Source organism: Rhinolophus sinicus, chromosome 4 (assembly GCF_057876585.1).
Source record: "Rhinolophus sinicus isolate RSI-liver-muscle chromosome 4, RSI-T2T, whole genome shotgun sequence".
In the NCBI taxonomy this organism is placed as follows: domain Eukaryota; kingdom Metazoa; phylum Chordata; class Mammalia; order Chiroptera; family Rhinolophidae; genus Rhinolophus; species Rhinolophus sinicus.
In genome coordinates this window covers 45,866,673-45,894,109 of record NC_142504.1, presented here as the reverse complement: position 1 = coordinate 45,894,109, position 27,437 = coordinate 45,866,673, and the positions used below count along the sequence as shown (strand labels likewise).

General features: G+C 42.9%; 1 protein-coding gene and 1 pseudogene across 9 annotated transcripts in view; both read right to left on the bottom strand.

Moving 5' to 3' along the window:
- Nucleotides 1-8,257: 8,257 nt before the first annotated feature.
- MAGI2 (membrane associated guanylate kinase, WW and PDZ domain containing 2) overlaps nucleotides 8,258-27,437 on the bottom strand; it is a 1,312,004-nt gene continuing 1,292,824 nt past the window's right edge. For 7 of the 9 annotated variants that reach the window (XM_074340644.2, XM_074340647.2, XM_074340646.2 and 4 more), the window contains one exon: nucleotides 8,258-11,472. In XM_074340644.2, coding sequence (XP_074196745.1) covers nucleotides 10,811-11,472 — 662 coding nt within the window. In that variant the 3' untranslated portion in view covers nucleotides 8,258-10,810. The remainder of the gene's footprint in view (nucleotides 11,473-27,437) is intronic. The other 2 variants (XM_074340652.2, XM_074340653.2) reach the window with 1 other exon arrangement.
- LOC141573112 (large ribosomal subunit protein uL13 pseudogene) lies at nucleotides 11,479-26,225 on the bottom strand (annotated as a pseudogene).

Genomic DNA, 27,437 nt, shown 5'->3' with positions numbered 1-27,437 from the left:
GGTTCAGACAATTCACTGCTTCTGTTTGAAAGTGTCTTGGCAGAGTAATTCAGGACAAAATCATCCCTGGGTGCCCCCATCCCCTTAATATGTTCCAGATGTCTCCTTCCTGTGTGAAGAGATGTATTCCTAAGTATACTTTAAAACCCTGCCAAGCCCTCACACCATTAGCCCCTTGATAATGTCAAAGAAAAAAATCTTGGCTTGTATTTGTTTGACTCAGATTAAAAGCAGAGAATGAAAATGTTTAAGGGATTGGTTGTGAATGATCTACCTCATCTGGGGGGAAGATTCATGGAGAGCAGATCGTGAGGGTCTTTGATCATGAGAGGTCGATGCGGGGAGCTCAGTCTCTTAATCCAAGTGGCCAGTGGGTGAGTATCAGGGCCCTGGTATAAGCTGCAGGGCTGAGGTTGGCTGGAACAGCCCAGCCAAAAGCCTATTTACTGAAAGGTTGCTTGTCACAAGTGACAGCAGCCTGGGCAGGAAGTCAAATGGGATACGTGGTGTGTGTGTGTGCGTGTGTGTGTGCGCGTGCATGTGCGTGTGTGTGTGGTATTGGGAAGAGCTGCAGTTGGAGCAGAGAGGCAGCGGGAGCCTGGACTAGTCCAAGTTCAAAACCCACAGGGGCCTTTTGTATGCTTTCAGCAAACATTCATGGTGAGGAGGCCAAATTCATCTAAGGAACTGCGACCAGCTGGACCCAGTGTGCTAGAATTCAGCCAAGGATACTAGTGAAAAGTCTCTCCTGGGTGTTGAGCAGGGAAGGCTGCTCTGGTCCTGACCTTACCTGCCTGAAACAAGAGGCAGAGCCTAGTCCCACACAAGCCTTGCTGGCTTTGGGACGAGGCTGGGCCTGAGGGTGAGCAAGAGAAAGTCAGGGGAAATGGTTTTTGGGCTTATTTTAGATAAAGCACCTGGATGAGTGCAGAAGTTAGCCTTATCCCAAGCAATGCTCAAATAACAACATCAAGCCCCTCTGCCAGAATTGTGTAGAAATAGCAGCATACCTGGGAAAAATTACAAACTGTCCACTCTGACTAGTCAGGCCCACTTACTGTGTTGAAAGCCATTCTTATTCGAGGGAAAACTGTATTGGATTTAGAGATGAGGGCAATTAAAAATAAAATTACCCCACCTTCAGCAAGCATTCTCTGAGAGCCTATGGGATGCTAGGCACAGTGAGGGTCAGTTGTGGAAACACAAGATGGGTCTGCAATCAACACTTTGGTGATGGAGAAAAGTACAGAGAACCTATAAAATAAGAGCTGTGCATCTGTGTACTGATTAGACACCTGCCCAGGAAAGTTCTTTGCAATGTTACAAATGCATTAACAAGGCCTCCTGAGCCCTCCCAGAAAGGCTGGCATCTGCCTGAGACAGAAGTTTGGGGAGGCTGAGCTCAGCATGAGCAGTAGCAGGTGAGGGCTGCCACTCCAGCAGGGGATGGAGAGGAAGGGAGAGAGGCAGGAAGTATTATGTACAGCGTGTTATGTACAGGAAACCCACATCATTTCGGGGCATTCTGACCAATGAAAGCCCGCCAGTGGCCTCCTGCTGACCTTTGAATGGAGGCCCAAGTACTGGCCAAGGCCTATGAAGCCCTGTGAGATCTGGACCCAGGGGCTCTCCAGCCTCCTGCTGGCAAGTCCTCGCCATCCTCTGTCCCCCAGGCGGCTGGTGTCCATTGAGCTGCCAGTGTGGTCCACGTGCCCTTTTCTCTAGGGTGGCCAAACCATTACAGTGCCCCAGATAGAGGAGTTTGCTGGGACACTGACTAACAGTTTTAAAACAAGGATGGAGTCCTTGGTCACTTCGTTCCCAAGGCCAGACTCCCCCATCTGACACCTACCCACGTTCAGCTCTCAGCCCAGCAGCCATTTCCTTAGGAGAAGCTTCCGATCTGTGTTTCCCAGCCCCATTAGGCCCCCGTTGGACCCACCTCTGGCTCCTTCACGTCTCCTTTGTAGCGCTTATTACAACTGCAATTCCGTAACTGGTTGTGGTGTTGCCTTTCTGATGGTTAGAAGATTGAGTTCTGTGGTGTAGATAGTTCACACCCGGTCTAGTTCACAGTTACAGCCAACACCTAACAAGTATTGGCTTAATGAGAATTCCAGAGCACCACTGCAAATGTTCATATATCTCTCAATTAATAAGAGCAGCAATAAGAACGTTTATGTATCAAATATTTGCTCTGTTCCAGACTCAAGAGTCCCTTACTATCTCAGGCTGCATGGTAATTATATACATGCCAGCTTTAAAATTGAGTAAGCACTCCATATGTTTTTATGTATTTTTTGGGTTTATAAGTTATTTTGTCACAATAAAAAATTTTTAATCGTAATTCCTGGTTATATGTCTGTGTATTTGTGTGTGTGTGTGTGAACATGTGTGAATATATATATATATATATATATATATATATATATATATATATAATATATATATTAGATATATAAAATATATATATATAAGATATATTATATATATAAGATATATATATATATTTTTTTTCTTTTTTTTTTCTTCTTCTCAGCCTTTATCTCATAGCTGCTCATTTGCTTTGATGTACAACTAAGGTCATCTCAGAGTTAGAAATCCAGATCAAGAAGCAAGAATTCAGGTGTTCCCAGTATGATGAGCTAACACAGAAGTAATTGGAAAGTATGTCATTGAATCTTCTGACCTCGCCTAATCTTTAAAATTTGAAAAGGGTGGTGTACAGCGATATCTGTTTTGAAGTATTCCATTTATGAATTTCTCCATGTCCATTGCAGCTGACCCACTTGCAGCTCACTTTTATTATCTTGTTAAGAACTAGAAAAATTAATTGGCTCATGTGTTTCCTGGTGGCACCTGGACTTTAGAGAGATGTTCAATCTTCCAGGATCCTTGCTTCCTGTAACAAAGCACTCTTTGCATGCTACTCCTTCTGTGGATGTGTTCATAATGCAGAGAACATTTCTCTTCCCAAATAGACTCTCAACCAATCACATCAGAATATCCGAAGTGGGTCCCAGCAGGGCTCTAGGGAGTTGATTCCAAAATCTTTATCCTAAGACTCAGAATCTCACCTGACCTTCATTCTCTTTGCTGCACCCCCATCTGTAGTCTAATCATAGACTAATAATAATAATCATATTGGCTAGATGAATATTTTCATCTGAGCAGCCTGAGAGCCCCTCACACTTTACCTGTCAAAAAGCTTAATGATGTCCCTTGTAAATCTGGTCCTCCTCCCATTTTCAAATTGTCACTTAGGCTCGAAGCCTGTGATTGTCCCTGACTCTTTGTGTCCCATAAGTCTGAGGTCTGCTTGTTGGCCCTCCTCGAGAGCCCTCACATGTCTCCCCTCCATTCCAGGTGCTCAGGTCTCCTTATCTCTCACCTGGACTGATGCTAGTACTTGCCAGAGTGTCTCTCTTCTCCACTCCCCCCTGGACCGGGCTGTCAGGACTTCCTTCTAGAGCCAAGTGCTGGTTTTATCTTCTGTCTGCTCAGAAACCTTGAAGACCTCTCCATGGCTCGCTAATGGCATTTGTGATCTACTTGAATCAACCCTTTGCTGAATCACCACCGCCCCCAATATAGTCTTGGTCAAAATAAACAATTTGCTATTTCTCTAACATCCCTCCAAATTTTCTAACTCTGACTTGCTCATGCTGTTCTCTCCCTTATACTGAGGTGTGGTTAAAAAATACAATGAATGTTAAAAAAAAAAAAATTATTACAGTAAAAGACACATTGCCATTAATCCCCCTCAAAATATTCCCCCTCGCTTCGAACACACTTATCGCATTGTTCTTGACACTTTCTGAAGCAGTTCTGGAAGTCCTCTTTCGTGAGTGTCTTTAGTTGCCCTGTTGTGGCTGCCTTAGTGTCCTGAATGGATTCAAAACATTTACCTTTCATGGTCATTTTGACTTTGGGGAAGAACCATAAGTCGCACGGTGCCAGATCCGGGGAATAAGGTGGATGAGGACACACCGTAATGTTTTTATTTGACAGAAATTGCCGTACCAGAAGCAATGTGTGACATGGAGCCTTTCAGTTTTGATAAAAAAATACAGTGAAGGCTGCTGTCAAGTGCCATCCAACGGAAGGCAGGGATCTTCGATATAGGAAGTGGAGCCTCGAACCGTACTAACAGCGTGTGACAAGTTTCGACTTGTTCAGTGCAGTCTGTCAGGTGTGAGCTACAGTTGAGAGGTGTGTTTTAAATTGTGCTGTAAATCATCCTCCATCATGACAACACTCCATGTCACACATCACTATACAATTGCCGAAATTGTATACGGAAATTTCTGTCTAATAAAAACATTATTTGACATGTGTCCTCATCCACCTTATTCACTGGATCTGGCACCGTGCGACTTCTGGCTCTTCCCCAAAGTCAACATGATTCAGGACATTGAGGCAGCCATGACAGCACAACTAAAGACACTTCCAGAACTGGTGGCGAGAGCGATGGGATCAGTGTGTTTGAAGTGAGCAGGAGTATTTTTTTTGTTTTTCCTGTTCTCTCTCTCTTTCTTTTTTTTTAAGTTTCAGGTGTACAAAACAATGTAATAGTTAGACATTTACACCCCTCACAAAGTGATACCCCCCTCTGAGGAGGATTAATGGTAATGTGTCTTTTACTGTAATAACTTTTTAAATTTAAACACTCACCATATTGTTTGATCACACCTTGTACTTCCCTGCCTCTTGAAATCCTACCCAACCTTCAAAACGCAACTAAAACTCCACTTATCAAGGATGACTTCTAACTGCCTCCAACTATTTCCACACCCTACAGAGTCCAGCATTGCCCACATCACACCACATTCTGACTTGTGTTCATTGTCTTGGTCGCCTAACTAGATTGCAGGCAATCTGAGAACAAGGGCTGTGTTCCATTTACCTGTAGTGTTTTATATATAGTAGACACTCACCACTATTTTTAAACTTTTACTAAATGGAGTTCAGTACATTTGCCTTAGTGAGTGCTCCTGTTGTTAGCTCCTAAAGCGCCTAAAATAATTGTATGAAACTCTAGATCCGATTTCATTTTTAAGTTGACATCTACGTATTTATCACAGATTTAAATATTTCAAAGGATATATTTTTCTCTTCTGTGTGTGCTTCATATGTATTTTATGTAAACTTTGTAGTTGCAGGTTTAACTTATTTAATTTATGAAAAATACCTGTCATATAATCTAACAAACAAAGCCAGTCCTTGTGGTCAAGCCAGATAAGTAGCCAAATCACACAAATTCCATCAGAAAAGTCTGACTTTATTTTTAAATTCAAATAAATGTGAGTGCTAATTCTTAGATAACAACCCTGCCAGGGCTCCTGGATGAAGGCAGACATTGCCCATTTAGATATTTCTTACTGATTCTCTCTACTTTGCTGCCTTGATTCTCCCTCAGGAGGGCTGCGTCCTCCAATTGTCTCTCGTTTAATGCCGTAGAGATTTTCCCCCTTGCAGTGATGAACCAGAAGAAAATGCAGGACAGGTGAGAGGTCTTTCTTCTCTAACATAAAAGGTCCTTGTATAGGGCAGGTGGGAATGGGGAATTGGCAGCCCGCAGGTTCAAAATACTTCAAAATGGAAGGTGAAGTTCTGCAAATGGATTCCATTTAAGCTACCTGCTTGTGTCCCCCCAGAAAGTCTGTGTACCCCAGGGATGTGTGTTCCTCGGTGTGAAAGCAGCTGACCTGGGACGAAATCCCAGAGGAGGTTTAATTTTCCTTCCATACAGACACACCTTGCCAGAGTTTTAGAAAATTTATCTTCCACTTAAGAAAATCAGGGTCACGTTGTTGCTTTAGAAGATTCCCAGCTTCTTTCAGATGAAGTCACTCTCCAAAAGGCAAGTTTCATCAGAAGAGAAAATGCCATCAAACTCTTAGCACCCTTCAAAACAGACATTGTTCTCATCTGCAGTTGTCAGATACCCTCTTCAGGGTGGTGGGACAGACTTAGGTGTTTATGGAATCCCCAGTCACTGAGCTGTCTGGGTGATATGCCACCAAATGCCAGCAAGGGGTTGGTTTAATTCTAGGATGTGGCTCCATTGTTTATACCCAAATGTTTACAGCCACAGCTATTATGGCCACCAATAGTCATAATCATAAGCTCTACGCATTTAATTGGTGCCCTAGACGAACTAGACACGATGCAGGACTTATCATTAGGATTGACTATTTTAAGACTTGGAAAGCACTCATGATTTTACAGGCATCCTGTCTGGCCCTCTTGTTGTCTGAAAAAGAAATCTCTGTTAAGTCCAAATTCTTCTGCAATTAGGTCATTTGACTTTGCTGTGAGTTTGGCCTGAAAAACTGTATAAAGAGGGCAGGGACACTTTCACCCCTGGGGAGCCCCAAGTTTACACAGTTTTGGGGGAGACTCATTAGGAAAGAAAATATTGAAACAAGCTTTAGGTATCATGCAAGCTTCAGGGTGTTCAGCTTCACAGCAAAGCCACCCTGACCACAAGAGCAGGGGGCATGTTTCTGGCAGAGTGCCTCCTGCTTTGAGTCCATTGGAGCTATTCTAAGCACACGTGGACCTCGACAGCCACACTTTCTGATCTCTGGGGTCTGTATGATCTGCTGTTTGGAAGGTGAATCAAGCCCTGATGAAAGCGAGGGTTCCTCTGCTGAAAGCCTGGCTGTTGTTTCAAGACAGAGACTGCAAATTGGTGGGCTGTGGGCCAGACTTGGTCTGCAGATGGTTTGTTGCAGGAGTGCTTTGCCTTTTTGTTCAGTATTTCTTAAAAATGTGAATTAAACTTGCCATACTTTAAAAACCATAAAATTTTCAAATAAAGAACTAATTCCTTCTTTTTCTTCTTCTTCTTTTGAGAAACTGAAAGACCACTCCACGGTGGACTTGGACTGGACAAAATGACAGCTTTAGAGGAGGGTCTGTTGGCCCATTCCCCACCTGGCTCTCTTCACTGTCTCCTATTTGCCTACCTGACCTTGGAGACATTTGCTTCATGACCAGGCTCTTGCCCAGGCCAGGCGCCGCCCTTGTCCTCACCCAGCCCTGCTCTGCCCCTGTCCTCATCACTTTGGTCTGATTTCTAATCTTTTTAATGTTCTGATTGTTGTTGTTTTTTAAAACAGTAACTTGCTGTGCATTATTAATATTTATACCCCATTTTGTTAACTACATTGTTTTATAAATCTTTCGCCTTTTCAGCTTGCACTTGCTCATTCTCAGATTAGTTCATAAAGAACAACATAGTATGACAAACATCTAAACTTTTGTTCTTTTTTTTAAAATAAATTTTATTGGGGAATATTGGGGGACAGTGTGTTTCTCCAGGGCCCATCAGCTCCAAGTCGTTGTCCTTCAATCTAGTTGTGGAGGGCGCAGCTCAGCTCTAAGTCCAGTTGCTGTTTCCAATCTTTAGTTGTAGGCGGTGCAGCCCACCATCCCATGTGGGAATTGAACCAGCGACCTTATTGTTGGGAGCCCGCACTCTAACCAACTGAGCCATCCGGCTGCCCCTTAACTTTTGTTCTTAATTTCACACTTCATGCTAGCTTCTTCCAAAAGTCATACGCAGATTTAAGTTTTACAAAATTATATTGGAGTAAAAAATGGTACTTTGGGAAGCTTAGGCCTCTTACGGACATCGGTGGGAAAGTCTTGACAGGACTGGGGTTGAGACTGTTTCTTTGGATTATAATCTTGATGGCAGGGGTGTCATCATCCTGTTACCACGTAGAACTCTCTCGTCTCCCTGATACACATATTGTACTACATGGCAAAAGGTATATCCGGCCATTCATTTTGGACCTCTACACTGCTGTTCACTAAATTTAGTTTAGACTTCTTCTTAAACTCCATGGGCATGGAATTTTGCGTGAAAACATTTCAGAATTAAAAGGAAAAAATGTGATGGAATTTATTGTTGATTGATACCTTTAATCCTTTTTGAAAAAGGCTGAGTATCAATCAACATAGCAAGCAACGGAAACATATTGCCAAGTCACAAATGATGTAGTTAGGAAAATACCAACCAGATTATCTACGAGAAAACTCTCAGATCACTAGGGCAAAAAAGGTCAACAGTTTTTTCCCTTGTAATTCCGCTGCATTTAGATTCAAGTGTCAAGGAAGCCCTGGCTGGGCTTAAACTTATACTTAAAAAAAAAAAAAATCTATGAAAACTGCAGTTTTGAAAAATGAACTCCCAGTTATTATTTACTCAAATTAACACACAACCTATGTAGTTGGAAAAAGAAAAGATTTTTGGATATATATTTTATTTGACAGTGTTTTAGAATATCATACAGTAAACAAGATTTCTGTAAAAGTTAATTTACCCATACTGGTGCGTTTCATAAAAATAGTTGCTCACTTACAGCCTTTCTGTGACTATTAATACATGGAATTATATTTATAGAGATACAGCTGTACAGGGTAAATTCACAGCTAACACTACACAGAAATATTATTTGGAATGGGATTTAGATGATGTGCTGTCTTCACAGGTTATGGATTACAGCCGCATAAAGCAATTACTGCACAAGTAGTAGCTGTGAACTGTGCAAATTAGAGTTTATGCAAGCGTAATCTCAATTTTTTAATCCTTTTGTAACACATGGAAAATAAAGGTCAGAGGATACAGTACTGGGACGTGCAGCTACACTACAGAAGCATTGTCCAAAACCAGATTCAATAAATTAATGGCAAACTATACTGGATCTAGTCCAGGGGAGAAAGACTAATTGAGATTAAACCAAATGTATTATAAACTGCTACATGTGTTTGTGCTTTTGTTTATGATGAATGGGTTCCATTTTTGGAAATTGCTTTTACAAGCTGCAAGACTCCTCACTTGAGGCTTTCAACCATATTTTCCTCTTGTCAAACAACTAAACTAAGCCTATGCCTGATGAAAATTAAACGGCTAGTGCTCAGGGTACAGCAATTATGAAGAGAGGGAAAAGAGTCAACACAGGAAGGCTATTATGTGTGACCCTGTATGATGGACCTGATCTTGTTTTCCTTATTCGACTACAAGTGCAGAAAGGTGAGGCTTATTTGCATTTGAACTCCTGTACCAGGCAGAATACGTGCAGGATGAGCCTCATTCATTCAGGCCATATTAAAGAGAAACTGCCCTCAGAGACATTTGCCTTTTAATTGTGTGTGTCTACAAATAAGTACCAATGTGTGAATGAAAAAGGGGTTATATAATAAACCTGACAAACTCAGGGGGCTCCCTGGCAGGCCCGACAAGCGCGGTGACAAGCACAGTCACTGAAAGTAACCACATAGGATGGTCTGGTCATAAATTCCTGTTTCTCCTTTGATTCTAAATGAATAAAATGAACTGCAAAACTGCCATTCTCCAGAGCATTTTCTCAATCCGTTGAGATGGCTTCAGGCATGTCTCAAAAATTTGGCTCAAATAAATTCTTGCAAAATTTTTCTATAGGTTTGGAGGTACTTTTGTTGACAAATGGATAATTAATTGAAGGTAACATTTTTTTTTTTTTTTTTTAAGATTAAAATAGCAGGGAAGAAAGGCAAGCCTTAGAATTTTACTAGGGGATCTACCATAGATCAATGAAGGTAAACAAAAACATTTAGAGGTTGCTAAAGAAATACAAATTTGGTAAAGACTACCAGACAAAAACGCAAACCAAATGGAAATAAAAGGAGAAAGAATAAGGAAAGAAAGATAAGCAGAAAGGAATGCCGAAGAGTTGTGTTCTTTAATGAAAATAAATTGATCATAATGATTTTTTAATATCAGAGATTCATTATATCTGAGAGATATAAGAGAAATATTTTGCTGTTGCTTTATCAAAGTGAAAATGAAGTAAAGGAAAGAGGGTTTAAAAAAGACAATAAGTGAAATATAACATTGCTGTCAAAGAAGCTACTGTCTGCTAGCCTGAGACACTAGGAAAGCCTTTTCATAAAGGAACTGCAGTGTTGCCAATCTTGATTAAATAAATTGTGGTCCTTCAATTATAAAATTCATATTTTAGAAGAAAACCAATTAAGATCTACGAGCTAAACTGCAAATTCTGACTGACGGCAAACTGTTCCCTAGAATACAATTTTCAAAACCTTTTTTTCCTACCACTGAAATGTACAGAAATATGATTTGATCACAGAAATGGCAGTAAAAATGGCATCATACCAACAGATTCACTAGCTCGCTAACTCCTGCAGTACGCAGGGAACGTTACTGCTAATACCGGTGATGGATGCCACGGGTAAGCCATGGAAACATGTCACGGGCGAACAGTTCTGAATGTTTCAAAGAAACCTTTTAACCCCTGTCTAGATATGTCAAGAACAATTTATTTACAACTCTTTAGATCAATTAAAAGATATAATCTTGTCTCAGTTTCAGCTTGCTCCGTGCAGTTTGATTTTTAAGGCGATATTCCAGTTTGTGATTGCGCTTAACTTGTCCAGTTTCTTGATATAAAGTTTGGATGACATCCAGATCCTTCATGCAGTGGGGGAAATTTTTTTTTAACTAAAGCTACACTGCACTGTCTCTCCGTGATGTTCTTCACGTAATTTTGGTTCTTCCATAGCTGCCAAAGCCCCCACAGTGGAACCAGGGGCTTTAGGATCAGTTTAGGTCTGCGCGTGGACGCTGGACCGTCCAAGCTCGTTGGACACCTGGGACCTCGCGTCGATGCTCCCAGGCCTTGGTGCCTCGTGGATCTATGCGCGTGACAGTGAAAATAAATTAAAACGCCGTGAGACGGAACCGAAGAAGAACGGCCTGCAGGCGTCGAGGCGGGGCGGTGGGCTGGGGCCCCGCGGCTCATCTGCCCGCGGCCGAGGCGCCGGGTTTGAGGACGCCGAGCAGCTTGTCGGAGCCGGGCACCTTCCAGGGACCCGGCGCCAAGGCGGCCTTACGCGCCGGGGCGCCCCCTGGGGGCCGCGCGCCCAGCCGGGGTCCCGCACGCGCGTCCGCCCGGCCCTCGGCCTCCCGCACGCCGCCGCCGCCGCCGCCCGGGCCCGCAAACGCAGGCGCAGGCCCGGGGCCTTCGCGGCGGCCGAGCTCGGAGCCCATCGCGGCGCGGGGCCCCTCCTTCCCGCCGGCCCGCGCCGCGTCCGCCGCGTCCGCCGCCGCGGGCCCGGGCGCCCTGGCCTCCGAGGAGGGCCTGCCGGCCTCGGGCCGCCCCTGGCCGCTGGGCGCCTCCTCGAGCCTCGGCCGCGCGGCCCTCTGCGGGCTCGCCGAGCGCTCCCTCTGCTCCCCGAGGCGCTGCTTCTTCTGGCCGCCGGCTGAAAGCTCCTTTGGTTTCCTAACGTCGTGTTCCCTTTTGATATCCCAAGTCGGGTCTGGGCTTATCTGGTGGGAAGGGTCGGAGGGTGGGGCTGTGTGTGATGGAGAGAATGGCGAGAGGACTTCTTCGAGGGAGACGCCTACTTCCGGCAGACCTGGGGAGGCGGCAGCGGGACAACTCCAGGAGCTGGGTTCGTCTGCGGGACGGAAGCACAGGCGTTAGCAGCCGCGCCGCGCAGGCTTTCGACGCTCCGCGACCTCTCTCTACGTCAGGGACAAGGCAGGGGGACTGCCTTCCAGGTCCCAAGCCACCGCCACCCCAACCCTCACTGCCAAGAGGGCAGCCGGCCGCAGCCAGGGGTCGTGTGTTCTCTGCTCTCATTACCCCAGCCCCTCCGCTCATTGAGAGATGAGGGTCACTGCACAACCCGGGCCTACTCCATCCCTTCGACTTGGCCACTTCTAGCTTCCTGGAGTGTCATCAGGTCTGACAGTCCTGTGTGTATATCTGACTTGGCCAGCATTTGAATCAGAGTACGCATCTGAATCACCTGGGGAAGTTGTGAAAAATACAGATTCCTCGGTGGCCAGGCCCAGAGATTCCAGTAGGTAGGACAGAGCCCAGGAATTTCTCTGCATTTTAAACAGGCATCTAGATGATTCTGAGGATGGTCCAAGAACCAAGCTTTGAGAAACACTAGTCTGAGTTTTCTGGAAAAAGGAGAGTGACTTTCTCGACCATTAGGTGTCACTCAAAGCATAATTCTTAGCTACCATCAGCTAGTCTCAGGATTTGGATAAATACATGTAAAAACATTCATTGTTGTCTTTTAGAAATCATTGACCTTAAATCTTTTCTTTCTAGGAAGCCTAGTTTCAACATTTATTTAAGCTTTAATATCTCTCTACTTTCAGAAAGGATTTGAGACAACTTACAACAACAAAACACATACAAAATAGAATGATAAAAATGAGAAATGATTAAAAAAAAAAGCAACTACTGGTCAGAAGCCAAGTAGAAGGAGACCAAATGTGTTAATCTGAGATGAGTTAGTTACTACTATGAGCACTAACATTACCCTTGAGTTTCTGGCCACTATAGCAAAATTAAAGCAGGAAAATCCAATGACGCAAACCCTTGCAATTTGTAAGGGATATGTCCCAAGACATGGAAATGCTCAAATTTTGGAATATCATTCTAGAGTGTAATTTCTCTCCATAGAATTGGTGTATAGCCATGAATGGGGAACAAAGAAACCACACTGATATCTGAATGCTTGGTGGCAGCCAGGTTCCCTCACTAGCTGAAGAGATTCAGCCCCACACACCAGCCTCAGTGCATGTGATTCAAATTCCTGTAACATTACATGTCAGAGACTCTCAGGGGCCCATATGCTTATCAATCTGTGAATGTTTAGGGTCTACTTTGTTTAAAAGTTGAGGATTCTTATCTGGTAACTTTGATCCTGATTTAGAAAGAGATAAGGAGAGGAAGAGGGCAGTGGGGTGGATAGTTCCAATAATTCTGGCCACCTGTAGGATATCAAATCAACTGTAGAAATGTTTCTCCTTTCATGTGAAATTTGAATGGAGTATTTAGGGCAAAATGTTCTCTTCCTTCTTTCCATAAACTGATATCCATCATCATGTTTACATAGTAAGGAAAAGAATCCTAGAAAAGCATCAGAAGACCTGGAATCTAATCCTGTCTCTGGCATTTACCAGTGATATGATTTTGGACCAACTACTTGATCTCTCTGAGCCTCAAGTTCTCTCTTTACAAGGTAGGGATAAAATGTCTACCTCGTGGAGGTGAGATGTACACTTCCTAAGGGAGAAGCGTCTTGCAATGGGAGGATTATAACTATTTTTTATACATACCATGTTTCCCCCAAAGTAAGACCGGGTCTTATATTAATTTTTGCTCCAAAAGACGCATTAAGGCTTATGTTCAGGGGATGTCATCCTGAAAAATCATGCTAGGGCTTATTTTCCGGTAAGGTCTTATTTTTGGGGAAACACAGTAGTTGGTCAGATTTTCCTTTTGGGGCCCAGTGGCTGCCTACATATGGACTGGACCACACTAACTGGCATATTTGCAGTTGAGGTTTTAAATAAGTGCAATAAGTCAGCCATTCCCATATGTGGTGATTCTCTGGTGTGGTTTTGCTGTACCTCCGGTATCCTTGGTTACCTTGTTAAAATTGAACTAACAAATGATCGATGGTGGCAGTTCCACCAACATACGAAGATATTGCCTGAAAGAGTTAAAGCGGTCTTTAAAAGGCCTAACTAGAGGGTAGTTCTGCAATGCTAATCTCTAACTTGGACCATGGTAGTGATTTGGACCAAATTTTCATAGCTTTTTTTCCCACCATTACATCACATATAGTAGAGTCAATTAGCTGGCCTCAAATTATTTCTGAGATACAGGAAGGTTAAGATTATTCACACCATTTCCTGAAAGAGGAATTGAAACAGAGAGGTTAAATAACTTGACCAAGATTGCAAAACAGGTCAGTCAGGAAAAATGTCTGGTTTCTTTACTCTTGTTACCGAGAAAATTTTCCTAAGTTGTTACCTTGCAAATAGGATCAAAGTAGGTGAAATGGACATGCCCAGTGGCCACTGCTGGCCAACAGGGACTAGATCCCATCCTTGAATAGAAAACTTAGCATTTACTTCTGAACATCTTATTTGCAGTGATAAACTAGAAGGTGACATTATTCAAAATACAAAAGAATCCCTCATTATAAAAATATTTCTCAAGTGTTTGTTTATATATCATTAAATAATTAGTGGAAGAAGTTAAAAGCTAAAATATTCTCAGGCTCTACTGATTAAGAATATTAGAATGAAAATGAACTAGATCATAAAACAAAGTGATTTAAAAGATGGACAGTTATATATGTGGTTTAATAGTTTTCATTTTTCTGGAGAAGGATTCTCCAGTTCAATATTAGACATGCAGCCTCCACACCAGGCTGAGCCTACAAAGCTCAGTAAAGCACCAAAGACAAGTAGCAGGCAGCCCCTTCCCCACCTGCGCCACCACCTGCCTCATCAAGGTGACAAGAACTGCAGTGGTCAAGAGCCTTCTCTCACATTTCAAACTCCAGTTTTCGTGAAATCTTGACACACAATAACCAGAAGAATTAATCACATTTAGTTCTTATTTCTTCAAAGCTTATTGTTTTCTTTCTCCCCCCTTCCATTCCTTCTTCCCTCTCTCTCTCTTTCTCTTTTTTTCTTGAACCTGACCACTGGCTAATGTGTGTGATCACGTTCATTTATGAAGTCATTGTCCAGGAGAATAAGCTCCACACATCCTTCCCGTCTGAGATGTTCTAACTAGGATTAAAAATAACAGAGTTGTACCCTGGAAAGATGAAATCACCCACGGGGGCCTGCTGGAATTTCTGCAGCCCCTTTGTCCAAACAATGTCCCCAGGCCCAATTGATGCAATCAGAAAGGAAAAAGCCTTTTATTTCAAACTGGCCTCCTCCACCCATACCTGCACCTGAGTAAAACAACTCTAGTCAAGTTACCAATGATCTTTCTGATGTCAAATCCAGAGGACTCCTCTCTGTAGTCATCTTAATGCTTTATCTCACCACATATCACACAGCTGACCACTCCCAGAAACAAGCTGGACTCTTGGCTGCCGTGACACTTCACTCTCCTGCTCTTTGTCCTATTGCTCTGGCAGTTCTTTCTAAATTTACTTTGTTGGTTCCTATTCTTTTACCCGGCCTCTAACATTGGCATTCCTCAGGGCTTAGTCTTAGGTCATTTTCATTCCTTATAGTCTCTCCTAGGTGTTCTCAACTATTCATGTAGCTTTTATATAACAGTACTACCAAATGTTTCTGCTGAGCTCCATGCTACCAGCTCTATGCTGCTTTATCCATCTGCCTACTTGATCTCTCCACTACGATAGTTCATTACCACCTTCACTTTGGGTTAGGGTGTTCAAGAAGGTAATAACAATATTACCATCATTGCTTATGACAAATAATGGCAACAGCTAACACTGACCAGGTACTCTTCTAAATTTTTCAAATTTATTCACATGAAAACTTGCACATTTTACAGATGAGGAAACTGAGGCAAAAAGAGGTTAAGTAACTTTCTCAACGCTGCCTGGCTGGTAGGTAATGGAACAGGGCTATTGAATGATTTCTGAAGTGGGCAATGTTCTACAAGTTCAGCTGAAACACTGTCACTAGGCTCCTTTGCTCTCGATTATTTTGATTGAGAAATGAGGCTCATCTCTTCTTCTGGAGTATATGACAGAAACTTCCATCTAAAGTGATTGTCAGAGGCAGATCCATCATTATTCCAAGTGGAGACTCTGAAATGCTATTTGTGTTTGAACCTTAGGCACAGAAGGACAATTGCTACAGTGAGGGTGTCGATTTGTGAAAATGCTGGAAGTATGAGCTGGAATTAGAGGATAATGAAATTAGATTTCCTAAGGGCAGGGCTAAAACTATGAACTTTGAAAATATTCCTCACAGTGTTACACTTTGAACCTAGATTGAATTGAAAATACTTATACTAGATATTGTAAAACATAAATTCTTTTACTGCTCAAATGAATAAAATTATTCTGCAAAGAGATTCATGGGTTTAGTAAGTGTTAACTTCTTTTCACAAAAACCTTTCCTGTTGTAACCTGTAGTTGGCTGAGTTATAGAATACTGATGTGGTTGAATCAAAATATATTTTCTTCTAATTTAGAATATTATGGGGAAATATAAAAATAATTAGAGTAGATCAAAGGACAGTAATATGAAGTCATTTGATGTTTAAAAGATAAATCTTTTAAAGATGTATTCAAATCATAATGGTTCATTTGCATCTGTTCAACCATCTCTAAGGTGATTGCTTTTTGTAACAAAATACAAATAAGAAAAATGTGCATTTAAAAATTTTAGAACAAATTGTTTTACTTTGCTTCTGCTCTATGTGAAGCATTGTTTCCAGTCTGGAGACATTGTTAACGGCCTTCAAACATGTATTTGTGTAATTTTTATTACCACAGAGATGTAAAGTAGGTGTCATAAACATTAACAACTTTAAAAATTGTGGCCATACTTGCTTAGTGATGCTTCACAGCTATATACTCATTGTGAAAGCCTAATCAAAGTTGGGGCAGTAACCCCTCTCACAGTGTAACTACCTCCAGGGCCCAAAGGACACATCTCAGGGACCGATGGGGCTGTTATTGCAGCTACCATTGACTGAGTGCTTCCTATGGACCCGAAACTGTGTGTATCATGCTGTATGTTTCATGTACATTATCTTTTCATCCTCACAACAGTTCTCAAACAATGATGCTGTTATTCCTATTTCACAGACGAGGAAACTGAGGCTTAGATACATTAAGCAATTTGTTAGGACCACTCAGGTAGTAAATGAGAATCAGGACAACTGACTACATAATTCTAGAGCCCAAGCCCAAACCACTAGTCTATTCTAGTGCTTTCTAAACTTTTCCACATCAGGACACATATAAAACGATAATATTTAGGCAGTGCACTGGGGTAAACATGAAAACGATCAAGGTCAGATGACACCAGCCAAGCCCTTCCTGTATGTCCCAATAGTTTGAACCCAATTTTTAATAGCAAAATGCAAATTAAAACTACAATGAGACACCACTACACATCTAATATGGATACAAATTTTTTAAACACACTGAAAATAACTGACAAGAACATGAAGCAACTGGAACTCTCGTATGTTTTTGTTAGGAATGAAAATGGGAACAGCCATTTTAGAAAACAGTTTGGCAGTTCCTTAAAAAGTTAAACATTCAGTTACCATACAATTCAGCAATCTCACTCTAAGGTATCTACACAACTGAAGTAAAAACTTATGTTCACATAAAAAACCAAATGTGAATATTTATAGTGGCTTTATTCTTATTCACCAAAAACTGGAAACAATTCAAATGTATACCTGGTGAAGGGTAAGCCCACTGTGGCACAAAGTACTCTGCTATGAAACGGAACGAACTACTTATACACCCAACAGCATGAGTGAATCGCAGATGCATTACGCTAAGTGAAAGACGTCAGATTCAAAAGGTTATATACTGTGTAATTCCCTTTATATGACATTCTCAAATAGACAAAACTAAACGGACAGACTGATTAGTGGTTTCCAGGGTGGGAAGAATGAGAGAATTGAGGGGGTTAGGGAACTGTTCAGTATCTTGAGTACGGCAGTGATTACATAACTGTGTATTTTTCAAGACTGGTAGAACTGTACACTAAAGAGTGGTTTTTACTGTATGTAAATTATACCTGTTTTTAAAAATGTGAAAAAAATTAACAGTGCTGAGAAACTTTTTAAGCCTGGTGTGAAGAAGTCTTTTTAAATTGGTTACACCTATTACAAATAGTGTTTCCTAATTTGCTTAGTAGCTTTCCTTTTTCCCTCACCACTGGACTAAGGAAAGTCTCAGCCCAAAGAAACTGATAATGAATTCTGAGTTCACAGAGTCAGCAGAATCTGAATAAAAGAAGTTTTACTTGAATCTTTAGAAAGCTCTTTAATCTCAAAGCTTTTCTAGAATTGTGTTGTTCATCACAAAAACACAGCCCCGTCTTATTTGGCAGAGAGCAGAAATAAGAGAATAAGCAATCCTAAGTTACCTATTTCATGGGAGAAATGATGAAACTGATAATATCCACCTCTTGCCAAAGATGGGAGAAGTGGAAGTGAGCTCCTCAGAGGTGACCCTTGGACTTCAGCTAAGTCTGGACCTCTGCGGAATGCAAACAAGACCTTCTTGATGATCCCTTCATCAGCCTCTGGAAGCCACCCATGGGCAAGACTCAGGTGTAAGATTAATTCACTGCAAAACTGAGGCCCCACAGAGATGTGCAACCATATTCCCATCAATATGTCCCCAGGGAACAAAGTCCTTTTTTAACAAGCTGGCTGTTTAAAAGCTAATAAATTAGTGGAAGCCGAGCTTTTGTGCCTGGAGCCATTCAATTTTGTTATCATACTTCCTCAAGGTTATCCTTAGACAATCTTTTTTCTGTATCCAATTTTAGTTTTCAAAACACTGTCCTCTTTTTTATTCATGTCTCTCTCTACATTGCAACCTAGTAGTCAGATGCTCTATCCATCCTTTTTTTCCTTTAAATATAATTTATTTTTGATCACGAAATATAGGCAAGGGCCAGACTGAGCATGGCGTGGCATGCTGGTATTTATGGATGTGCATGGGCTGGGAAGACGTTCCCCCATGCATTTCCCACATTCTAGGAGCCGCAGAGTACAGTATAGCACCATGTGGGAAGTTTCAAACAGATGCCCTATTCCTAGCACGGGGTCCCCCCTCCAATCACAGTTTTCTAGCTCACGTTTGCAAATACTGAAACAGAAGGGACTGCGTGTTCCTTTTACTGATTTTCCGAAACACTCCATGAACAAGTAAGACGTGGACAAATTATGCCTGCAGGCCAGGCCAGCACGAGGAATAGTCTTTATTACTTTCAGTACAGGAGCCCCAGGTCTTGAGGATCTCTGTGTATTGGTCAGTTTTCTTCTCCATGTTCTGTTCAGCCTATTTCCATTGCCTCATGAGCTGTTCTTTTGTCCAGGAATGAATTTTGGCCTTCTCCTTCCTCTCTCCCTCCCGGGAGGCTGTCACCTCCTGGTACTTTCAGCCAACCTCATGAGCCAGGTGCCCCAGCGAGACAAACTTTCACGGAGGCTTCAGACACACAACCTGAGGGCAGTGGGAACCACTGTCCACCTTTTCTTGTCAGAGGGTGGCAGGCTCCCATCAATCACTTTTCTTGTCAGGATGGCCTGGCCTTGCTGTTCGGGTGGGCAGCATGCCTCCACTGTCCACCAAAAGATGCAACTGGGGCCTGATGGTATAGGGGTCACAGGCCTGGTTGGTGTTCATATGCTTTCAGAGAAAGGCCAGGTATGTTAACTTTTTTCTATAGAAATTTCCAGAAATGTTCATGACTTCACAGCATATGACCACCAGCTCTGGCCTTGCTTGGTCATGGTGGTGTCTGGTGGCCAAGGAGATATCTTGGCCATTGAGCACCAGACCTGCCCTTCTGCCATCTTTGGTGGGTCCCTGGGGAAACCTTGTTATTTTTCCATTCAACAGATATTTATGGAGCACCTACTGCTTACATTATAAAGGTCTATGCACTGAAAATACACCTGTGAAGAAAGCAATATTCCTGTCTTTGTGGGTCTTACTACCATGTTTCCCCCAAAATAAGACCTAGCTGGACAATCAGCTCAAATGCGTCTTTTGGAGCAAAAATTAATATAAGACCAAGTCTTATATTATATTATATTATATTATATTATATTATATTATTATACCTGGTCTTATATTTATTTTTATTCCAAAAGACGCATTAGAGCTGAATGTCAGGCTATTGTCTTATTTTTGGGGAAACATGGTATCATAGTGGAAAAGACACAAAATTAATAGACAAATAGGTAATAATACCAAGTTTGGTATGTTGGTAGACAAATAATAATAAAGATACCAAGTCTGATATGGAGCAGTGCAATGCAGAAAAATAAGGCAATGAGATAGAGAAAAATGTGGGCTGTTTCAGATAAGGTAGTCAGGCCTTCAGATAAGGTAGATAAGGCCTCTCTGATGAGATGACCCTGAGCAGGGGAGCAGGCGAGGAACAATTCACGTAGGCAAAAACGGAACATGTGCCAAGAGAGGGTTTGGCATGTTGGAGAAACGGAAAGTAGGATTGGAAGGTAGACGAGGGGAAGCGTGAGATCAAATAGAGCTTTAGTAAGGAGTCTGAATTTTATTGTGTGATGGAGGCTATTGGATGGTCTCAAGCGGGGGGATGATATTTTAAAAGGCTGACATGGCTGCTACGTACAGAACAGATTGCAGGTGGAATCAAGAAAACCAGTCCGGAGCCTATTGTGGTAGCCCAGGCAGGACGTCATGGTGGCTTGGATGAGGGAGGTGGTGATGGAGGTGGTGAGAAGGGGAAGATTCAGGATATGTTTTGAAGACAGACTAGATTGGACATGTTGATGGATTGGATATGGGATGTGAGGGAAAGAGAATAGTTACAGAGGACACCAGGTTTTCTTTATATTTACTCATTAGAAACTGTACTGACCTTCACTTAGACTTATGCTCGGCACTGGAGATATGAAGTTGAAGAATAAGAAAGTCTTGCCTTCAAGGAACTCGTTAGTGTCCTATTGCACTGTCGGTGGGCAGGGAGAGAACAGATTGCTCTCTGGGACTTAGGGGAAGTTTTAGTTTGAGTTTGAAGGGAGAATAAGAGATCACTAGATGCAGAAAGTAGGGAAGAGTATTCCAGAAAGTGGGATCAGCAAGTGCTCAGTGGGGATGGTGAGAGGTGCCTGGGAAGTGAGGGAAGAGGAGGCTGGGAAAGCAGGTTGGCCAGAACCCAGGGTGTCAACCAAGCAGGGAGAACTTCCCCCTAAAGGCAATGGGGGTGTTTATAAGAGAAAAATGATAAGGGTTACTCCTCCTTATTTAACAGGCTGATCAATTCACTGATCTTGACAAACAATTTACACTTGAAGTAAAACTAAATAAAAGTGTGTTGCTTCAATAAGAGTATCACGTTGTTTTAGATCCTTTTATCAAGAAATGACATTTCTTTTTTATTTTATTGGTATTGGCAAGTAGAAGCATGATCACTCTTAGGGCAGAGAAATGCTATTAATCTTGTGGTTAATGAATATTTATTGAACATCAACTCTGTGCCAGACACTGTGTTAATTGCTGGGAATTCAGCATGAATAAGATGATGCCCTGGCCCTTGTTAGATGAGGTAAATATAGAACAAGTGATTTCAAATGTGATGTATCATTAAAAGAACAGTTTAAAAAAGTAAAGGTGCTACAGAAGCATTTAATGCGGAGTTAACCTCCTTTAGGGGTTCAGAGAGGCCTCCTGAAGAAAGCGGTCTTTCGTTAAAACTAGATTGATTACAATTTTATTATTAGCAGCTATGTCATCCCCTACTTCAATAATTAGCCTTTCTTTCAAGTGGTTGCTTCTCTTTTGCTTTGAATCATGTTCAGCTCTTGCCTGCCTTGAAAAGAGAAAGAAAAACATAAACATCTCACTATTTTATACACCCCAAACTAAGCTTTTCATTATTCTCCAGAATCAGCCTCACAATTCTGACTTCTCAGTATTCCTACATTCACACTCATTTGCTCAAGTTCTGTGTATGGTATTTGAGGGGAGTCCAAATAGATCACCATGCCTGAAATAGGCAGTGAGGTGCAGAGTGACAGGAGATGAAACATGACAAATTTCATTTGCAGGCCATGCAAAGGACTGGTAAAGTCCCTTCTGCAGGTATTAGAGAACCAGCGGAGAATCTGAGCCTGGGTTTGGAATGTCAGTCTTCACAAACACCAGAGATGGGAAAGAGAACTGACCTCTAGAGTTGAGGCAGTGTAGATTTATCTTAGCTTTACTACTGACCAGCTCTGTGGCTTTGGGACAATTACTCAACTTCTCTGAGCCTAAGTGAATAATAATTACCCCAGACATCTTTTATAAAAATTAAAATTACCCAAATTTTTTATAAAAGTTAAATGAGCATCTAACAGTTTTTGACACATACTAAGCACTTGTGAATAATAATGATAATGGTTAAAAAAAAACACCCAGCTAACATGGATGCTTAGTATCTATGCTAAATGTTGTACATGCATTCTGTCACTCAGATTTCACAACAAACTTAGGAGATAGATACTGTTGTTATCTTCATTATACAAATGAGGAAACTGAGGCTCACAGAGGTTAACTGGTTTGTCCAGGGATTGTTTCCTTCTACTCTGTTTGGCCTTTATGTAACTTTTACTTAAAGTTCCCATTAGAAGCAAAAAGGAGTTGTGGGTTTATCACTTCTTTCCCACCTGTTCTGCAGAAGATGTGAGCAGAGCCACAACCCTAGAGGGGAACACACAGTTACAGATCCTGGTAGATCTGCCACCTGGACAATCCACCTGAGAAGGGACCAGAGCTCATGAGGCCTCCAGATTGAAGAGCCATCATATAGACAAGCGGGGGCTGCAGCCAATGTGAACATAGGGCCTGGGGGCAGCAGTGCCCTTAGCGCCAGTGGCAGGTGCCTGGTTACTGCACGCCCCTTTTCCCCATAAGGCAGCTGACGATGCCAAAAAACTTTGTTTCCTACCCAAGGGTTGCAACAAACTCCTGCATCTCTCCTGCTTTGATAATAAAGAACAAATGATGATACTATTTGAGACCATCTGAGTCCTCATCCGTGTTTAGCTGTAGTTACCTAGGTGGGTGTATTGGGAGGAGGGGAGGAGTGGGACAGGACTTGCACAGGTGGGGAGGGAGGGGACTGATAGGAGCCAGAGCTTGATAACTTTATGGAGATCAGCTGAAGACAGAGGTGGTACGGGGGATGGGGGTGAGGGAGACAGTGGGTTTGCCTTACTTTCAAAAGGAGAGTTTTGGCTGGGTTCGGAAAAGGCTGCCTATAAATTTTTATTTCTGCAAAGTCTCAGACCTTCCTAGAAACAAACTGATGGTTATCAATTTCTGTAGCATTTAGGGCTCATATATAATGGCCAATTTGAAGCAGGTTTCATTTCATTTTAGCAAAAGGTAAGGCTTTTCATTGGAATCACTTCTTCAGAAATAAAATTGAACTGAGAAGTAAGAGCAGAAGCTCTATTTGACTATTACTGCGATGATGGTTTATCAGGGCCTCAGAGTTTTACAGGGTCTGTGCACACATAGCAAAACCCAAATGTGTCAGCAGCCCCAGAAGCTTGGAGAAGGGGCTGCAGACAGGCAGGGGCCAAAGGCCAGCTCAGGGAAGGATACTGGCAGAGGAGTTCAGAGGGGTCCTCGGTGAATTGTTGGCAGAGATGCAGACTCAAATCTGAGAGCCAAACCTGTGCAGCAGGCCCCCTTCTGCTCAACACACATTTGCTGAAGAAGTAGGAACTGGTGTGTGCACTTTGTGGCCTACACATTTGGTCCCTTGTCGCTTCACATGAATAGATCCTTCAGCGTCAGCGTCGCCTCCTCTGAGAGGCCTCTCTCACCAGCTTGTCGTCCAAAGTGGTTATTTTCTATTTCAGCTCCTTTGTTCCTTTCACAACATTTACTACGGTTTATTTGTGTGTGTCTCTTCCTAGAGTATAAATTCTGTTGGACAGGGACTGCGATCTTTCTTGTTCACTGTTACAACTTCAGTCTCTAACACAGTGCTGGGTACATACCAAGTCTTCAATCAATTGAGTGAAGAATTAATAGGTCAGTCTGAGATCACACATTCTCCTTTCTTGAGTGGAACCACAGCTAACCTTAATAATTTAGAGAAATGTGGACAGACCTGGTATATTTGAAATAAATGTATATGTATCAGTATCTGTATCTATGTCTGTATCAACATGTGACATCACTTGTTGTTATAAAATTCTTAGTTAAATGTTATTATATTACTATATTGCTCAGTGGAAAAAATGTAAGATTATTACACACTAAGTAAAAGTTGTAGGGAAAAATTCTCTATGAATTGGTAAAATCATGCTACTCCAAGCATCCTCCATAGACCAGCAGCCCTGGCAGTACCTGGGAGCTTAGCAGAAATGCAGAGTCTCAGGCCTCACCCCAGACCACTGAATCAGAATTACATTTTAATAAGCTCCCCAGTTTGAGAAACTGCTCTAAAAGATTCACAATTTAGCCTATTGGATCATTTTGAGAACTGTCGGGGGCAGTTTACTGAAGTTGAGGAAAGAAATATCAGCTTTCTAGGGCACTGAAGTGAATGATAGTTCCAGGGAGAATAAGAAATTCTGTGCTTCACAGGTTGATTTTTGTTTTTAAATCCTAAAGAAAGACTGTCGGTTAGTTAAGTTAGTGGGTGTTTTAAGTAAGCACAACTCATTACTGGCATAGGTAATTAACAGCATGGACCCTTTCACAATTTCTTTCTCTTTCTTTCTTTTCTTTCTTTCTTTCTTTCTTTCTTTCTTTCTTTCTTTCTTTCTTTCTTTCTTTCTTTCTTTCTTTCTTTCTTTCTTTCTTTCTCTCTCTCTCTCTCTCTCTCTCTCTCTCTCTCTCTCTCTCTCTTTCTTTCTTTCTTTCTTTCTTTCTTTAAAATTTTATTGGGGAACAGTGTGTTTTTCCAGGACCCATCAGCTCCAAGTCAAGTCGTTGTTTTCAATCTAGTTGTGGAGGGCGCAGCTCACTGGCCCATGTGGGAATCGAACCGGTGACCTTGGTGTTATGAGCACTGAGCTCTAACCAACTGAGCCAACAGGCTGCCCCTCACAATTTCTTTAAGGACAGACAGTAACCATTCTTTGTCTATTGCAGGTATGACTGGAGAGAGGGTATCTGAATGAGTAGTGCTTTTGAATTTTTACAAATAATTCTGTTAATATTCACTTACAGAACTTTAAAAAAAGTTAGCTATTGTTATAAAAAACAACTTGGAGCCTGTTTATTCAGTTAACCCATTCCTGAGATTGTCAGCTCAGTACCTCCACCCTTTTTCATGAAAATGATGACGGCTCTTCCCTGAAAAGCTGAGTTACAAAAACCTCGATTCTCTAGATTGTAGCTGTGATTAACAATAGGTAAAATAAGTGGCCCGATCTCTCACTTGAATTAATAGATTAAATAAGCAGTTATTGGATGCGTAAAGGTGCTAGTGTGGGGCAATGTTGGGGATCAAACGCTAATACTTGATTCCTGCCTTCAGTGAGATGATGTGAGGTTGGTTTACCGGGGACAAACCTCGCCCTGGCCTGGGGAAGAACCGGGAATTCCCTCTCTCTTTAATCAATTTAGTCAGTGCTCTTGGTCCCTAGGAGGATCCGTGGCAATGAGAAAGTCTTGTTCTTTTTCATCTGGAAAATTAAACCTCCTCCCGAAATATCCTTCTTCTCTGATCCTCATCAGTAAGGATAATCTGTCCTGTACTCTAAGCAGGTTGTTTTTATTCTGTAGGCCTCCAGAGCAGAAAGAAAATGATTTTCGAAGCTGCCTCTTCTGTTGAATATGCTTGGCACATTGGCGCTAAACAGGCAATAAATCATAATAAATGGAAATAGTCGCTCATGGCATGATCTGATTGAGTCGTTTAAACAATCACTGTGTGTTGACAAAGGGTAGGGTGATTATGCCAGAGGAATTCAAAGGTGCTAGAAACAAATGAACTGGAGAAATTGCTTGAAGAATGCGGGGTTTCTTTCAGGGCAATAGACTTCCTCCATTCCGGCTCAGCTTTTAAGTCCATAACCCAGCGGAATGAGTCATTAATAGACAGCTAATTCTTCGGCACCATTCTCCATGGAGGGGGCCCGACCGCATAGCTGCCACCTGAGATTTGCCTTCTAATTCTGCAGAGTTGAGAGATGAACCTCACAGGGACCTGCTAATACTATTCTGCAGGTGGGGAGATGAACCTCACGTTAATGTATGGGTAAAGTCCTTCACAGGGCAGCTCCCATTATTCGTAATAACAATAATCCGTGCAGATGGGCTGCTTTTGCCAGCGCACTCTGGAGACATCCCATTGATGCTCTGGGGGCACCCCTCTGGTGCTCGTTGGTGGAAGCTATTTTTGTATATTTTCCAAAGGAACGTGCGGGAGGGTAAGCGACCTCGTCTGGGTCACTTTGCTAGCAGGAAGCAGGTAGAGCACAAAACAACGTCTTTCCCACCCTCTCCCGGACTAGAGCACAGAAGAGCGGAAACGCGGGCGTCGGCCTGAGGGAGGACGAGCGCCCCTGGCGGCCTCCAGGCCATGCCGCAGCTTCCTCCTGACTGCGTTCCGGGACCCCCACCCGCCTCGGTCTCGCAGCATGAAGCGGGGGCGCCCTATTCCTCAACTTTCCCTGGGTCGGTAAGGTCACCCCACACGGGTTCATATGGGTATCCCTAGACTGGGAGTGAGAGGATCCTCCTCAGACCCCACTCCAAGTAGACGTAGAGTTGTGGGTCTCAGTCCGGGATGCACGGGCGAATCCCCCGGGGAAATAAATGCCCCTGGACCAATCACCTCCAACTCTGGACTTGGGTCCCAGAAGCCGGTTCTTCAGAGAGGGTGGCAGGCGGTTCCCATGTGCAGGCGGGGCTAAGACTCGCTGCCTTAGAAACAGCTATGAGTGGAACGTTAGTTGGTAACAGCAATCCCAGTCTACTTTTCATCTGAGCAGTCCCAGCGCGCTTTAGGTTTGCCTGTTGTTGCATCATCTCTGCTCATTACCGTTGGACTCAGGAGTGATTGCTGATTTGAACTGAAATAAACGACGTAACTGCTAAGAGGCTGATTGGGGAAGCATTAATCCTTTGAGAGGCCTTTCAGTGAGTGCAAGGGTACCCCATAATCGCAGGGTAGCCTCAAAGTATGACTGCGGCTGCCACTGTGCCCAAGGTGGCGGGAGGGTGAGCGGCGTGGGGCGGATGCCCGTTGCCCTCCCTGGCAGCATCGGATCCCTCCATCAGCCACTCAGCGGAATGCTCAGGGTGTGTTGGCGGAGGGAAGACAGAAACCTAACTCAGGCTTCTTTGGTCCGAAGCTTGGTGCTTTAGCGTGAACCATGAAAAGAAAACCCCCATCAGCGTTCACTCGGGGCCGGTTTCCCGAGGCTGCAGCCTGATGCTGGAAGGATCCTGTGCCTTCGACACTGAACATGCCTCCTCTTGAGGCTTCCTGCACTTGGGAGCACTTAGGTACAAGATGCAAAACACAGGAAGGGCACTTTCAAAACAGAGCTGCAAATCTGGCTGAATGAGTAACTCAGTAGGAAATTCTTGAGGCCCCGGAGCTTTGCAACCTCTAGTCGGCTCGCGGCAAAGCTGCTCATGAGGCTCCTCTCAACCTGGAAACTCAGCGCGTTGAATGTCAGTCGTTGTGCCGCGCTCAGAAACTGCCGGACTCCATGCACTGCGTCCCTCTGCGGAGTTCACTGAGTGGGCTTCTTTAAATAAGGCTTCCTGTCCAAAACACAACCTCGCAGAACCCTCCTTCTAGGGGTTAGGCTGCTGTCTGGGTGAAATGAAGAGGTTTCCCATGGAGGAAATGATTGGCAGCTGTGAAGCCTTCCCCAAGACACTTGGGCTGATGAGGAAGGAAAGCC